General features: G+C 27.2%; 1 protein-coding gene across 11 annotated transcripts in view; it reads right to left on the bottom strand.

Moving 5' to 3' along the window:
- LOC142327137 (uncharacterized) overlaps positions 1-18,829 on the bottom strand; it is a 599,916-nt gene that overhangs the window by 498,055 nt on the left and 83,032 nt on the right. Inside the window, exon 5 of one of the 11 annotated variants that reach the window (XM_075370040.1) lies at positions 4,606-4,901. The exons of 8 other annotated variants lie outside the window; for them this stretch is intronic. In XM_075370040.1, coding sequence (XP_075226155.1) covers positions 4,621-4,901 — 281 coding nt within the window. In that variant the 3' untranslated portion in view covers positions 4,606-4,620. Of the gene's footprint in view, positions 1-4,605; positions 4,902-12,976; positions 13,228-17,454; positions 17,736-18,829 lie in introns of those variants that run through there. 2 more of the 11 variants (XM_075370048.1, XM_075370044.1) reach the window with 2 other exon arrangements.

Genomic DNA, 18,829 nt, shown 5'->3' with positions numbered 1-18,829 from the left:
ATTATTGACTCTGTTTTGAAAATGATGTAATAATTAATTTTTTTTTTATTCTTTTCTAATATTCTAATTTATAGCAATATTGTATGTATTTCAAAGTCAACTAAAATAAATTATACAAATAGTAAAACCATTGTCTTTATGTTCATTAAAGTTTTTTATTCATTTAAAGTACAATTAATTTTTTTCTGTAATGTTAAATTTTTTTTAAGTTTAACAAAACTAACAAACAAGTTGTTAAACAGAACTTATTATAAGAAGTTATTTGTAAGTTGTTGAGCATATACTAGGCAAGGGCATTTCATAGAGGTAGCACTAGGTGCCTAGTTGTAAAGAGTGGCATCTGGTATTGTTTAGAATGAGGCGAATTAATGATAATCATTAATGGTAAAAGAATGCTAATTTTTTTTTTCAGTAGTTAAACTAGAAAAATTAAAATTTTAAATTAGCATTCACAGTCACCTAATGATGCAAAATTCTAAAAATCTGTTTCTAATGAATGGTGAAAAGTAATATTATAGTGATTGAGAGTGAACCAGCTGTAGCAAATTTTGTCACTTGTATAAATGATGAGATAAAAATCATTTAAGATAAAATTTTTTTCATTTAGTTTTATTATACTGTATTCCATAATTAGTTGTATTGCAGTATTATTCAGTAATTAAGGAAAAATAAAAATTATTAATAAATATTAAAGTACAAAATGATTAATTTTGAGGACAATAAAATCAAATTCAAACAGTAACAGATGTTTTTTAATTGTTGTTTATTTGTTTTATATATATATATATATATACACTCATCAAAGAAATAGTGACAGTATCTGGGTTGATCTGCAAGCAGTCCTCTTACAAGATCACATCAAGGTTCCGCTAGTTTCTCAGATCCTGATATCTTGAGCTTGGACTTAGAGATCATATTTATATATAGACAAAAGCAGAAATGTGAGGAAAAATTAAGGATAAGAAAAATGGGTTGGTGGTGGTAAAATTAAAAAATTTCCTCTCAGAGGAATTTCAGTACAAGATAAATATTCCCATCCAGAAGAAAGCTCAAGCCTACCTTCAGCCAGCAGGCACTCCATTCCTTGTACAATTTCTAAGAAGGTCAGGGCATTTTTACCTAAATGAGACCAGCAAATTAACAATTTTGTATTGACAAATTTGAATACATGCTGCCACAAAAACTCCTTTTACTTAAGAAATTAAACAGTGACTCTAAAACAGATATAAGAGGTTCTTAAAGGAACAAATTCACTAACCCCAGAATTACGTGTGACATAAGGAACTGTGCAACTAAACCATAAACCGTTCAGCCAGACCTCCCATTGGTAGTGCACTGTTTGTTGAAATAAGCATTGCAAAGTTACCTTTCAAAATAATTATTTATTATTTTGAACCGGGAGTCCTTGAAGTACTAAAGAACTGTAAGAAAGTCAACAAAATGTAAGCAGACAATATATAAATATAAAGCTGTACATGGTATCAAACTTAAAACATATTATTTTCATCATGAAGTAATGTCTTAACCTTTTATGTGTACAGTTTGAATAAAAATAGGAGAAATCTAAATTATTCCCTAATAAAATCTTCAATCATTGTGGTGACCTCAACAAAAAAAGAGAAAAATTTGCCAGTTTGTGTACAAAAATCCAATATACATAAATTACTGACAATGAGAAATAGAAAATATTAGGAAAAATCAAATATAATGCTAATGATGTTAATATATAATTTAATTATTTAATGCAATTCAGCTAGTTGGTAAAAGAAATACTTTGTCATATAATTTAATGTTAACTTTATTTTACAATTACTTCATTTCTTTTATAGCATGGTTTCATGAAACTTGGTCAAAATTGTATGAAATAAGCAATGGCAGCTGTGTATAGGCACTGTGGAACTGCAGCACCCCCTAATTCCACTTGATATTGTCAATAAAATTTAATATGAGTCCTTTTTTCTTTAATTCTTTCTTTATACTTGTACAATATATAATCCTTAAACTTAATGTCAGTAAGCATCCTCCACTTTATGAAAAAGATACAAAAATCTTTGTATGGAATCTTTGTGCCTCACAGTTCCAGCAATGTGGTGGTGTTTGGCTGTTGTGCACATAGGAAGCTGCAAGAGAGAGCGAGAGAGTACTGTCTCTCTCGCAGTGCCAATCTTGGCGTGCTGGTAGAAGGTAGTTTTTTTTTACTCCACATGTGTTGTGCTTAAAAACCATATTCTTGAATGTGATAAAGTGTAGAATTAGATTATTATCCTGCTTCCAGCTATTCTATTTGATTCACTTTTTTTCGGTTCTTTTATTTTACAGAAAACTTTCACCATGGCCTTGAAAAGGCCCAGAAAAAAATTTTCTGCAGCAGTATCCCCACTAATTTTAGCTACAAGCTGCCAGTGGACATAAGTACAAACTATTGTGATTAGATGCTGTGTCCCCATTAATTAAATTATTATGACTATTATTTTATATTAAGAGAAATAACTTACTTATAGAGGAACTTACTACCTCATCGAATTTTTAATTATTAAAATAAATAAGAATTTATTAATGTAATAAATAATTTAGAATTAAAAAATAAGGTAATCCATAGTGAGAATAAATATTTATCTGTAAATAATATATATATATTTTTTAATATTCATGTTAGATTTAATTATAATATGTGTAAAGTAATCAGTATAAATTAATAACTGATGTAATGAATAATTTGTGTAAGAGAATTTTTCTTATAAGATTTGTATAATTTTTATCAATATTAATAAAATGCACCACTTCAATATACTGCAACATTTTTTTTGTATAATTTGCCCTATGTTCTTATTGCTATCCCATCGATACCTCAATCCATATTTGTTTGCACCAACACTATTTCTCCAAGTACTCCAATCTTCTACAATTTCCTCTCACCCTTCCCATATCCCTCTGCACTTGATAGTAACATTTTGTTCTGGCTCTTCCTACAAATATTCTTCTCTTGTCATGCTTACTTTGAACATGATTTGATGTTCTTTCTCATTATATGCCCTCCTATTTCAAATTTCTGCTCTAGATATCTGTTATATTATTTGGATCTACATGCAGCTCTTTAGATACATAAGATTTTATATTTTTAGAATAAAAAACTGAATACTTAATATGGAAATGAATTACAGTGGATAGAGTAGGATCATATATAAAACAATTCCATTATTTAGAATATTGTATATACTTGATTTTCTAAAACTGTTAACAATGAAAACTAATAAATAATTACTTTAGTGAGAAGGATATAATTCTATTTAGTATTGTTCTCCATAAAATGATAAGGTAGATACCAGTTGTGAAGAATTCAGGATGACATTTTGGTATGGAGTGAGTCATATTCCAGACAAAAATTTAAAACTTTAATTATTTTAGTGATACTGTAAGAAAAGCCTTGAAAAAGTAGCACAAAAAGAGATCTTAGTAAAGTTTTATAAGACAGCATTAGTTTAGTTTCTACAACGTTATGTAGAACAGAAACCTGGAATCTTACTATGCAGATGAGAGAATTCAGCAGAATTGAATTTTCTGATATATTGCAAGGTATGTTCAGTAAACGAGTAACAAAATATATAGATTAGGTATGAATTAATTTTTTCAATTTAAATGAAAGAATTAAGACGTATAGAAAAAGCAATTGGGTTGATCATGTAAAAAGAGTGAATGACTCAACAATTATATAATTATAAACTAATTGAACTTAAAAAATCAATTTTGATTTTCTTCGTAAGCACTTTAGAGAAAGCTTTATTAAAGCAAATTTGTTACCTTAAGTGGATATGTAAACAATCTAAAATGCTTCTTTTTTTTTTTTAATTTATCCCCATCTCTTAAAAAAGAAATATGTTATTTTTACTTTTGCTGTCTCACTTCAGTTTAAATATTTTTCAAAATGTTTTTGAAAATTATATATAGAGCTATCAAGAAATGTCTACAATTTTTTAAAAATTATAGTCGTGAACCTAAAATGCCGAAAATCTTTTTGAAAATTTTCTTCATGACTTAAATGACTATTAAAATAAAATATCTTTGGCATCTATATGATATTACAGACCCAAAATGAGAAGCAGTTTTTTTTCATTACTTTCATAAAAGTTATACTTAATTTTATAAAAGTTATTTAACTTTTATTTTATTCTACTTTATTTATTAGTTAATTTTACTTCTATAAAGTATACTTGACCAGCATAGCCGGGGACTCATCATTACTTTGCCAACTTTATTTTTGTCATTATTCCTGCTTTGAAATAATACTAAACTTTAATTTTTAAAGTAATACTGACAGCTGATTTGTTGTTTTGTTTCTGTCATTAAAAATCATGGTGATGCCAGTGCCTAAAATAATGTAATGATAATTAAAATAAATACGCCACCATAACAATAATAAAGTTATGATACCATAACTTGTCTCTTACATCTAAATATAAAAGAAACTCATTTATTCAGATCTATAAACAATAATCTAGACATTATAATAAATTCATATGTTTTGTTGAAATGGAATATTGGAAAAATGTAACATCTTCATTACTACCAGTATTTATAAACAGTTGTTTTATTTACATAAATTTTTATAAAAGAATTAAATTATTACAGTAAATAATCAAATTTAGAGGTATGCATATTAGCGATATGTGTACGAAGATTATAGTTGTGTGTGCAACGTTTTGGGCAATATGGGCATTGAAATTGTGGTTCTTTACCACATTCAAAAGTAATATGTCTATATAAATGATGCTTGTAATGATATATTTTGTTGCATTTCATACATGGATACGTTTGAGCATTCATTTTAGTTGCTGTCTGACTTGCTCTTAACCGAGTTGTCGTATCACCATTATTCTGGAATGTTTCTGGCTGTATTTTCTTACCTGAAAAAAAAATTAATAATATGTTATCCGTATTTTATGCAAAAGTATAACTTTTTTTTCATTTCTTGAACTATTTTTTTATAAATAGGTAATTAAAAAGAATTTGAATTAAAGAGTCTTATTTTGAAATTAATAGAAAAGTACTTCAAAATATACTTCAGAGCTAATCATTACCTCCTGTATGGGGTTCTTCTAAGTATTCTCAACAATAGCGTCCATACTAAAAAAACTAGCAAACCCCTTAAGTATGTAATTAGTGTTTGTTCATTTAATTTATTGTTTTGTTTAAGTGTGTTAGTAAAGTTCACAAAAATTGTGAAATTTTTGTTAATGTCAAGATAATGTTTTTCATTTGCATGTTTGTTTCTGCCTTTTTATGTCCTGTTGACATGAGGTGGTTTTTAGAAGTTGGTTTTTTATATGAATATTGTATTATCTGTTGATGAATGTGTTCAGACTGAATGTTTCAGACAGAATGTAGTGTTAGTTTGATCACTGCAGTCTAATGTATTTTGATGCTTTTCCAAATTGTTTGTTTCTTTTGCTCTATAATTATAATACTGTTAGGCTTACCATATTTTTTTTAATCCAACTCGGGACATATTTTTGAAATTACTTAAAGTCTTAACAGATTACTGAAACTTTAAACTATTTATTCAGTCGCATTTTTCCCTAGACATGACTTTTTTCAGAAATGGTTTGCTTGTTTTAATTACATCATAAAATTCACAACAAGAAAGTTCTGAATTAATTTTAACATTTACCATATTTTTAATAGTAGTTACTGAAAATCTACCCCTTTCTGCAGACCAAATGTTCCCCATAATTTAAAAAACTCTCTCAACCGGAACAGTTGTCCCAGACAAAGACATCACAAACTCAACCATTTTAGAAATACTGTAACATGAAGCATCAGTCTTTTGAAACACCTTAAAAATTGCTTTCCACTTCTCTTCAATAGTATCTGGTACTTTTTCAGAACTTGAACCACACCTATCCTTTGGTTGTTTTGAATTACCTGGTTCAACAATATACACACATTAAACACACATTTTCTTTTGCCCATTGCTAAACGATTAGACAAAAAACGAATCGAGATAAAATGATCAAAAACGTCTAGACGAGCTTTTTCACACACGAAAACAACATAATCACATTTCCCTGTTGTGTTGCCAATGAGTAAGTAAAAATTTGTGTTAAGACCGGTAGCCACGCCTCCGGCAAAATCGACGTCAGCGCTTACTCAAAGTGCATCTCTGAGAGATGCACGGCCGTAAGAGAATATTTAAGAACGCGATGTCGAACATATAGGTATAAAAATTAAAAAAATTCTCGCCAGTCATAAAATTCTCAAATCCCGGGACCACTAAAAAACCATGACTGTCCGGGCTAATCCCGGACGTATGTAAACCTAAATATTGTACATTTTTTATCGTTCTGAAAGAAAGAAGGTAACCTTTCTAGAAAATGTTAATTTTTGAATGACTGATTGATATCTAATATATATCATGTCATTAAGTTTTTTGTATCACATTTTTTATGTTGTTTATCAAAATAGTAGAAGCATTAAATTAACTTGCCTGAATGAATTCATATCGATTATTTTGTGAAGGTATTAATAAACTTAAAAAATCTGATGTGGGCACTACATGACTTCCTTGTATGCCTATTAAATTACATACGTACATTTTTAAAAAATGAAAAGTACATCGAATTTTATTTCATTAATAACTTATCATATTTTTTCAATTTTTTTTTTTTTTATTGAATTAGTATTTATCGTAATTTTTTTACAATCAGAGGTTAATAATTATTATTAAATCAAAATATTTAAGTTAAAAAAAAAGAAAGAGGAGATGAAGTCTGATTTGAACCGATGTGCCTTCCCCTACTAAAACCCAAATATTTCATTAGCCTATAACTCTGGAACCATTGAAAATAAGTACCACTTAGGATATACCGTTGAAAATCTCTCAATGAAGGCTTATTACTGCAGTTAAGAAAAAGTCCAAAATCCAGATTGTTTTAGGTTTTGGCCTTTTTTGGGCACTTTTGGTTCAGTCGATTGCAATCAAAAAGGGAGGTGTACAACAGTCCTAAATCTAAAATTTCAACATCCTACGGCTAATCGTTTTTTAGTTATGCCAGATACGTACGTACAGACGTCACGCCGAAACTAGTCAAAATGGATTCAGGGATGGTCAAAATGGATATTTCCGTTGAAATCTGAAAACCGAAATTTTTCGCGGTCACAATACTTCCTTTACTTCGTACAAGGAAGTAAACAGGAGGTTATGTATCCACTTGCATATTTTTTTAATGTTTGTTCGCGCATAACTTTTTTTCTATTAATCTGAACGAAATATATCTTCTTACAATCGACGCAGCTGCTTTTCATAGTGGTTCTATATCGTTGAAAAAACTTTTAGACACGAATGAAAACTAATAAAAAATTGTTCGATATCCGGCGGGAAGGTAATGCATATATGTATGCATTATGTTAGATGACGTTATATGGTCTTATGTAGAGTTACCTCCTCTTAAATCTTGCAGATCCAATATACATTACACACCTATATAATATTCAGCAATGGTAGTAGGTGTAGTGGGAATCTTGTAATTCTATATACATGCATCACATTATATGACTTTTTGCAGTTCTCACAAAGTCGGACTACTAAGCTAAATCATCTAAGTTTCTTACTCGACTTAGAGCAACATAAACTTGTCCTTTTGCAAATACTTTTCCCCAAATCTACTACAGCTCTATTTAATGTTCTACCTTGCAATTTGTGCACTGTTACAGCCCAACTTAATTAGCATACGTCTTTCTACACCTCCATATTCTTTAATCGCTTGAAAAGTTGTACTTATTGGTGTAATAGTACACAACCACCTTAATTTTTGTACCTATTGTTTCATCATCGAATTTTATTATCACAGCTTTTAGTTACTCATCCCTTTCCAGTTGGTCCCTTCGTAGAGCAGGCCATTTGAATTTCTTTACAATTCCCATAGTACCGTTAACTAAAAGATCAGAAATCGATATATTATGCCGTAACATAACTTTTGAATCCTCTACCAATTGTACATTATGCAACAGACCACCACAATTATTGCCGTCCACCGGAATAATATTACCGAAGGGCGTTTTCCCACATGCTGTAGCTTCTTGTGATTCACCTTTAGCGTTAATAATATAAACTATTTGTTGTTGATATCGTATCAGTCATACTACGATTATATTCATCAACTAATTTAATAGTTGGGAATATTCTTACAGCATTTCCATTTTCAAATTCGTCCGTTAAATATATCCTCCTTCTTTTGCAAAGCATTTCCAATTGGCCAGTTGTAACTTCACCAAAACGCAAGTTATTTATGAACTCCATGTCATTTCTTTCTCAAATTGCCACAAATTTATTTCTGCTTCACATGAAGGAGGTTGAACAAAACACCAATGGCCGTTGACTGTAGAAAACTGCATTATATCACAAAAAAAGAGCACATTAACTCCGCCGAATAACTTATCGTTATTAATCAGACACAGAAAATTATGAAATAATTAATTTTCTTTTAAATAGGACCGACATCAGAGTGCGGTAAAAAGTAAGAAATAATTTCATCCAAACACTTAATTCCTTACACAATTTTTTGAATTGGCGCCAAAATACATTATCATACTTATGCGGTACTTAAATTGACCTATAAATGGCGTATGTAGACGTAATAATCAAACAGAAAAGCAATCGAAGCACATAAATATGAATTCCACTGATGTAATATCGGTATCGGTTTTTACAAAGTATTCGTATATAATATTATAGAACAAATCTATATAATATATATATATAGAAATTAATTTGTAGAAGCAGGTGCCGATTCAAAAAATTGGCTAAGGCAGTGATTAACAAACTGTGTGCCGCAGCGCCCCGAGAGCCGCGGCCTCTTCACAGACATATTGTGAAAGCTTCATAATCAATTGAGCCAAAACATTTATAATTATTAATTTAATGTTAATGAAGTATAAAAATAACGAATATACAACAGTTTTATTTATTTTTATATCTTTATTTACGAGTAGTCATACTTTTACTTAGAATAGGGCACTATGGAAAAATTTTAATTAAAAAAAGGCGCTGCGACTTCGAAAAGTTTGGAAACCACTGGACTAAGGAATTAATTAAGTATTTGAACGAAATTATTTCTTATTTTTTAGCGCATTTTGATGTTGGTTTCATTTGTTTTAAAAATATTTATATTATTTTTCATATCATCAGTCTACACAAAATAAAATTTTAAATAAAAGTTTGTTTTATAACCTAGTTATAACTATATATTTAGTTTACAATCAGATTTTTTTTGTTTACTTTAAATCTGAAAAATATCTATTAATAAAAGTAGTTTCATCTTTAACTTAGGTTTGGATTTTTGTTTTGGAGCAAAGCTGTTCTCTAACAGAAATTTTTTTTTATGTGAATTTTTTTAAGTCTAGTTACTAACTAGCCAATTTGTTTTCTTCCAATTTTCTTTCTTTTTTTGTAGATAATATTATAAAAGAATAGGTAATCATTCTTATTAATATATATAAATTGCATCTCTTAATTATTATTAATTGAAGAGAAAGACGCTAAAATAGATTTATTTAAATTAAGCAGCTTAATGTTCACCTCCTAAAGATAAGGTAAACAAAAGTCATTAAATTTTTATCACTAACCAATCAATTCTTGGTTGCTTTTTTTTTTCTTAATGCACTTGTTTACAAGCATTGTGATTTTCTGCACTCTAGTGCAGACAGATGTTTGTTAAGTGCTGATTTTAAGTAAGTAAATATGAATGTATTCAGCAAGACAATATTTTATTTGTAGATTCAATTTTTGAATAAAAATAATAAAATAATTTGTAGTAGATGATGAAACATTTCTTTTAGCAACAATGTTGCTTGTTCTTTTAATCCAAAATATTTTATACTTAGGGATAAATTCTAAGAAAAGAAGAAATTAGATATCTGGTTAATGATATAAGTATAACACATACTTATAAATCGCAATCCTTTTTCATCATTTTTTTTTTTTAATAGTAAATATTAATCTTTTATCATATCCTAATGTTTAAAAAAAAGACCAATACACTACTTTAATAAATTGTTTTTCTTAATAATAAAAACTTTCAGTTAATAAATGTGGTATTTACATTTCATGAATATCTAATACAAAAACAGTGATGAAAATGAAAATTATGTTAGTAAGTTTTAATTATAATTTAAAATGGTTAGTGATCCATAATATAATAACGTAAAAAACATACTATATTTACAATAATAAATATTATACTATCAATAATATACTAATATAGTATAATACTATTATACTATACTAGTATAGTATAGTATACTAGTAATAATTTACTAGTATAGTAAATAATATACTATATTTTTTATTTTATTTTATAATATATATATATATATTACAAAATAACTAACAGTTGATGTGATTTTCTTTCCAGTGAATAAATAATTAGTTATGTAATTATATATAATTTAGTAATTTCATTCCTTTTTAATCTATTAAACTCGTATTGCTTAAACATTCTCTTAATAATTTCATGTCCTGAGAGTAAAAAAAAATTCCATTAAAACTTAATTTAAACTAAATGTACTTTAAAAGCTAATAGTACATGATAATAAAATATTAATAATATATAACAAACATAACAATAAAAATTGTACAAAACAAAGAAGCTTTAAATGCAGCGATCTATTAATAGTTATAATATAATTGAATTACTCCTTGATATACACAAATTTATTTGATGAATTATTAGAAATAATACTAGAATTATATAATCATAATACTGGAATTATAATCAGTAAATTATTTACCGATAGGTTGACATTATCATATGATTTCTTTATGTGTTAATAATATACCAAAATGACTTTAATTATAAATACACTTTAACTTGAATACACTTATGTAAAATTAGCTATTAATTTAAAATGGTTATTAATACAAATTATTAAAAGCATAGATTGCTTATTTCACTCAATATATAAAATATTATGCACCTAGTATCAATTAATGCACTTGGAAATGAGCTTCTACAAGATCTTTTTGAAGCTACTGTGCAGCTTCTTTGTCAGTGATGGCGTTCCAGGTGGCACTGCCATTAATGTAACTATATTAGATGATTAGGAAAACTCTTATAATGTGAACAAGTAGATATAAATTTCATATTGTTTGCACATGTCGAGTTAATGGTTTTCACCTATGGGTAAAATCTGCAAAAGTAATCCCTCTTTATACATGCATCCAGTTTCCTATTATGTGATGCTGAAAAGATTAATTCTTTTGCTATATGTTATTGCTTGTATGGGTTCTTTGTATCTACAGATGTTTGTGTATTCAGTCTGCCCAATGTAGTATTTAATCCAAATACCAAACATTAAACACTGCGCTGACACTTATTATATGTACTATATGTATTATTACATTTCTCCCCCAACAGGTCACTACAAATATATTTGGTTCAAAAGTTCTTTGTACCCTTACCAAGAACCTAGCACTATCTGATTTACACTCACAGAATCCAAAATGGTGGAAAAGACATCAAGAATAAGGGAATTGGAAAGGGATGATGGTGAGAATAGATGATCTGCCCATAGAACAAACAAACCTTCCCAGAGGTAGATTAAGGTTTCCTTCAGAGAGCAGGAGCATTAACTAGGATGATAGACACATAACTGATCTATGACCAATTGTTTTGATATGCTTCAACAAAATTGTGCTTCCTCCAAAGATCAACTAGGTTCAGGCTACTTAAAAAAAAAGTGGAGCTACTTTTGAACAGTACAGCATATGGAAGAATTTAATAAAACATTCAGGAAGATCTCCACTAGTGCGAAGTACTTAATTATCACTTCAAATGAAATAAAAACTTTGTAAATAATAGACTTAAATCTACTTATTTTAAATACACAATTAATAGCTCATTATATAATTTGAAACAGTTCATAATATTTTTTTTTACTCCGGCATGAAATGAAACAGCCAACAGAGTGGCTAACTCATTATTGTACATGCTATTATTGGCTACTGTATGTCAATAACATGTACTTCTTAATTTCAAATATCTAAGCATACAACCAAAATATTAAACCCAAAACTTTGCTATGATTATATTATATCCTTACTGCAGAACCATTTATATTCTACATTTGTACCTTCTTAATATTCAGAATTTGATTGAATATCATTTGTAAGTATGCATTAACTATTTTATTATTTTATTTTATTAATATTTTTATTGTTTGATTACTATTTTTGAAATTAGTTTCTAACTGAACTTCATCCTCATTTAAATATGAGAACTCAAAAGGATTTCTGTGTGCAATTTATTGTAACATTTAATATATTTCATGTTCAATTTATTGTTATTTTAACACAGATAAAATTTTAAAATCCATAAACGAAATTTACACTGATGAGAATGATTTTGATAAAGGTAAGAGGTAGATGATATCAAAACTGGTCCTAATCATGTAGAAAGTTTCAGAGGACCAAAGACTTTGCTAGCTCGTTATGAATATTATATTGAAACATGTTGACACAAGTATTCATGCTAAAAAGAGTGTGAGATGTAGCTGCAATAAACTGATGTTAAAAAAATGTCACAGCAAAAAATATAGATTACTTATAACTTTTCATAGGTGAAAAAATAATTATATTTTTAAGCATACTAAAAAAATATGGTCTCAATAACCTGCTTTTTAAAACATTCTTTAGTAACGTGCTATGTTATAGAATTTTACATCTTTTCTTGCAAATTATGAAAAGTAGTGCTTAAGATATAGATTTTTTTCTACCTAACAATAAAAATACATAATTAAAACTAATATATTTAATACTTTAATGTTCTAGTACTTAAATTGAACTAGTTTAATAAATATGTAATTTTTTAAACCCAAACAAATGGAAAATCAAACCTATTAATTTACTAGTTAGTTCAAATTATTCATATTCTACTGTATTTATGTAATTTTAGTTTACAGCATATTTAATAGTTAACTTACAGTATAGTTATCATATGTTTCATGGATATTGAAATGCTACTTTATTTTGAGTATACATCGGATTACATTTGCAAATAAACATATGATTTCTTAAATGAAATTTGTGTCTTGCTTTGTGACCGCAATAAGAACATTGAAATTGTGGTGCTTTACCGCATTCAAATCTTAAATGCCGTAGAAGGCTTCGTTTGTGTGTATACTGAACATTGCATTTATGACAAATGAAACATTCCTGCATACTCTCAATATCATATTCTGAAATATAAAATATAACATATTCATTAATAAATTTTATAAAATTGTAATTTTAAATCTATTAAAAACAAATTATTGGTTACAAGAGCCAAGCAAGCATCACCTAGATTCAGTGACTAATAAGCAGACAGAGTTTTCACAATTAAATTACACTGATTATTTTAACTTGTAGATTGGTATATACATTGTTGGATTTATTCTAATATTAAATTTATGTAAATTAAAAGGTATTGCCATAAATACACTATTTAAATGATTTAAACAAAAAAAATGTTATTGTACTAACCTAATTGTAGTTTCCAGTAAACATTATATACTTTTATCATAATTTTTTTGTTTATGCAGCTGTTATGCATAAGATTACTATTTTTTTAATGTAACTTAACTATTTTTAATATTATTATAAAATATTAATGATTGCTTTTTATATACTATCACATTTCTTTAATTGTTTTGATTACACACGTGCGCATGCGTGCACACACACAGAGAGAGAGAGAGATACATGTTTATGTAATTTTTTTGTGGTCTTTACTGTGCTTGAACTGTCTGCAACATTTCTTTAAACATTGAGAAATGATTATCTGAAAGTCAAATTTCTGGATATCCAGCTGTCCAGATGCTTTCATCTGCATTAGGCAATTTAGAAAAAATTAATACACTGTTTAAAATATCTAAAATACTACTCAAACTTACTTTGCTTTAACTGAAAATGTATGTTTATCAATCTTTGTTTTTACTGAGGTTTTTAAGTGACTTTTTTGCTGTTCATAAAGTACAAAACACATGTAAATTTAGGCTTGTGTTAAACTTATAATAAAATTAACTTTTGTAAAGATTTATGGAAACACAATTGTTCAAGCAAGTATTAATCATGTAGTCGTATAATGACTTGCATCCAGGACCATCCATAAAAAAGCTCATGAATGTTTGTCTATTGGTATGGACTGGTTGGAGAGACAAAAAGAATAACTCGAGAGATTCTTTGTTTAAAATGTTTATATGATCTTGATCTCATAAATGAAGATCAACATTAAAGCAAATACAGGTTACAGGTTTTTCTAAATAAAGTTCTTTTTAAAGGTTCTATTTAACATACTTTTCTTTTTCCTGTTTAGCCTCCGGTAACTACCGTTTAGATAATACTTCAGAGGATGAATGAGGATGATATGTATGAGTGTGAATGAAGTGTAGTCTTGTACATTCTCAGTTCGACCATACCTGAGATGTGTGGTTAATTGAAACCCAACCACCAAAGAACACCGGTATCCACGATCTAGCATTCAAGTCCGTGTAAAAATAGCTGGCTTTACTAGTCTATTAAACATACTGTAATTTTTTATATTTTTCGTAATTTGTAAGATTTATATTTTTTACAGCACACAGTAACTTAATCTCTCATTAATACGATTTTAATATACAATTTTTTTAAATTATATTTTTTATAAAACTGTAGGGCAATAAATTTTTATTTCTGTACATAATATCTGTAAATTCTGATTCTTTTATTAACAAATTTCTACTCATTAGATTTTTTGTAACATATTACTGTATCATTTTTTATTATATTCTATGTATGTTCTGAGTATATTTTTAATTTTGTTGAAATAGATTTTTTTATATTTTTGTCTTTTTATTAAGTGTGATACCAATTAAACACTAGAATGATACTTCCAGTATGGATGATAAACCTTTATTTTTAAATTATATAGATTTCTGATTACCCAAATTTAGACTTGCAAAGGTTTCGATCTGGATAGTTGGCAATCCAGTGAAGTTTTTTTTATCTGATCATACTTTTCGATTATATTGGTAAACTTAATTTAATTTATCCTTTTGTATAATCTATTACTTTTTACAATTTGGCATTAATAACTTATAACCATTTAGGTTATATTACTATGAATTGTGTATTAATACTTATACCGTTCATAGTATTATGAATATATCATTCTATAGAATGTTATTTTCACTGTATATTATATACCGTAAAAGTATTCTTCTACAGTTAACCAATAAAGGAGAATTATTACATCTCATTTAAACTGTCAATTTTAGCTTCCTTGTATTTTCTTGATCGCACGAAAATGCTGCCTTCATCATGCTGCTGTTCCACTGCGCACTCTAGCTGCAGTAATTTTTTTATTTAGCCAAGATACAAGAAGGGGAGACTGCCATCCCACACCAACTTTACTAGCTATATTATCCCCATTTAATTTTATTTTGTTCTGATATTTAAGATTAAGTGAGAGAATGTCACTTGATGTCCTCCTTGAGGACACCCAGGAAATATTATAAACTTACTCTTGGTGTAAGAGCTGTATTTTCAAGCACATGAGAACAAAGATTATGGGATCTAATAGGGCTACAGTCAGTTAGTTTTACAAGATAATGAGCAAACCAGTAGTGAATATTACCAAGAACAGCTGGTGATAGTTTGGTCATCATCTTTAGAGAAATTTCAACATTGTGATTTAGTTCTCATTTAAAATTTTTATTTAAAAAAAAAATATGTATAGTGCACTTTATCACCATTGTAATCATAAATTTAATTAATTTGGATATATAATGCAGTTTTCTCATAATTTTAAAATTGATAAAATTAACATAGATTTAAACTAGATAGATAAAAATTAATGAAAAACCAAAAAAAATTTAAAGCAAAGGTTTAACTTTCATGTAAACTTCATCATGCATTGCATATAATAGTTTTAACACATTCAGATACAAAGATCAAATGGACAAGTAATATTCATTTGAAGAAGTAAAAGTAAAACACACCAAATAAATAATGATTAACATTACTTTAAACAGTTTTAAATAATTTTATTCTTATATAACACAGAATAAAACCATTATATATATATATATTTTAACACAAAAAAATGATTACAGTTTATATAAATAATACCATTTTATACCTGTCTTCTTTTAAAATATAGTTTAATATTTTATTAGGAAGTAAAGTGAATTTTTATTGACTAGAAATAACACTATTTATTAAAAAATTACTATAAATAAATCTGTTCATAATAGAAAAATAATGAATTTTAAATTTCAAGGATAATATTTTAGGCAATCATCTGGTAATAGAATAAAAATAATAATACATTTCTCTATAAGGTAGACTGTTTCACAGAATATAATGGAACACCAAAACATTTTATTCTATAATTTTTCTATGATTTTTAATGAATATGAAAAACAAAATTAAATGATTCAAAATAAGAAATATCTATTGCATTTTAAATATATAGTTATATTTAAACTTAAGTATGTTAAACTTTGCGCAGTACCATTGACAGCAAATCATTACTTAAATTTAAAAACATAAAGTATATAATCAATTAACATATATATTTGTATCTGTATAACAGTCTATAAAAACAGAAAAAAGATCTGGTATTACTAGCACAAGACTTCCTCATCTACTTCATGAAATTAAACCAAGAAAAAAATGATCAATTAAAACAATCTGGTAATTCCTTCTTGTTTGTCTCTTAATAAATAAAAATTAACAAAATATTTGTAATTATACTATCTTATAACACCCTAGAGGCAGAATTACAGTTTAGCAGTATCATCCAGTCTTAGACTGACAATCCTATGATAGTGTCAATAATTGAATACCAATTATCAAACTACGGTATGGATGGGGTATGGAAGCCAGTCGTCAGTGCTGATAAAAGTCATTCACTCAATCAATGATAACCTTAACTAAACAAGAATTTCCTCGCTTCTTCAGATAAAATTAACCTTAAATTTTTTTATACATATAACATAGCTACAAACAATTTAAATCAAAATTTCATTATGTTGTAATTTGCGAAAATCAAAAAAGTGTTTTCAACATAATGAAATTATTTTGAAAACACTTTTTTGCCAACTGTTCTCAAAATATTACCAAATCTTTTAGCCCTTCATTCAATTTATTACTGAACATTTTCCTGTCTTTTTACTTTATTCTATTATAATGGTAAGTTAAAAACATGAAATTATAAGTTTTTGTATGTAAGCAAGATAAGCAGTTTTTTATTTGTTGATAAATAAGAATATAAATTTTTCATTTATAATTTTATTAATTTGAGTAAAAAAAAAAAAACAATAATTCTAAAATCTGGCATGATCAACCCTATTTATTGAATGTAGACTTCTGTAGAACAGTGTTGACTGTAGTACAACATTTTAGCTGAATTAACAATCTTAGATAATTTTACAGAAAATAAAAATTTTGACAAAAAATTAAACCACAGAATGATGTTTAGTTAATACATGCATCTTAAGCTGTCCATTATAGAAGAATTTCCTTGAACATATTATGCACTGAAATTTTGGTGCATGTCCACATTTTACTCTTAAATGAAGATTAAGGCTTGTTTTATACTTGTATACTTTTCCACACCTGTCACACTTATATAAACTTAATTTACAACTTAGTCCAGACTGAGCTGCAGTATCACATAATATATCGTTTAAATCATTACTGAATGAAGAATTATCATCATATCCTGTAAAAAGATAGAAAAATAAATACATTTAAAAAATTAAAATTATGACAATAAAATGATAAAAACATCTTGAATATATATATATATATATATAATTAATTTAAATTTCATAATTCACTTTAAAATAATCTATATCTCAACTTAACAATAAACATCAATCTGAAATAACTATCCTCATACTTACACTGAAGTAATTCCTTAGTACTTTGGTCAGCTCGTATGGATACACTTTGAATTTGTTAACTTAAATGTAGAAGATACTTAAGTATCTTATTAAAAGATAGCATTATTAAAAGATACTTAGAGTATCTTTTAATAATAACGCTTTACTAATAATATTATTAATAATAATACTTTACTACTTTTTTTTATTTAAGACACTTAAAATGTAATGTACAAATTTTATAAAATTAACTGATTGGTATGTATCTTTTAAAACAAATAGAATTACTTTTCTGAAAATCATTACTACTGTTATACGTTATAATGTAATCTGTACTTAAAAAATAAAAATCAATACTGAGCACTTTTCCTTTTGTTCAATTTCTTCCTCTTGAAGCAGTTACTCCATAGTGTAACAGTGAAGAATTATCTTTTTAATTTTATTTATTTTAAGAGAATATGTTTGATTTCAGACATAATTTTTTTTTCATAACTCAGTTATGAAAAATTGACTGAATCAGCACATTGATTAATTTATTTGCTGATGCAGTTTTATATCTTTTTCATTTTTCTCCAAGATTTTGCGAATAATTTTCACAATTCAGTACAGCATTTTATTGTTTCAACAAAAAATAGTGTTGTACTTTCAAGTACAGCATTGTTCTTTCAAGAATAACAAATTAATGCTGTATTAATTGATTTTTGTAATCCTTAATAAAATTTAAAATTTTATTAATTTAAATTTCTATCAATTTGATATATAGCACACAATCAAGCTGCATCAGAATAAAATCCATTATAATTCCTAAACTATCTTCAACGAAATACATTACAAATGTAGTTTATGTTTTGTAACAGTATAAAGTTATGGAATTTTGATACAGTATGGAAAGTGGTGTTTGATAGTGGCTGGCTGAGGCAACACCAGCTTA

This window comes from Lycorma delicatula, chromosome 6 (genome assembly GCF_047948215.1).
Source record: "Lycorma delicatula isolate Av1 chromosome 6, ASM4794821v1, whole genome shotgun sequence".
Lineage (NCBI taxonomy): Eukaryota > Metazoa > Arthropoda > Insecta > Hemiptera > Fulgoridae > Lycorma > Lycorma delicatula.
The sequence above is the reverse complement of the archived record's forward strand: the minus strand, read 5'-3'. Positions and strand labels throughout refer to the sequence as shown.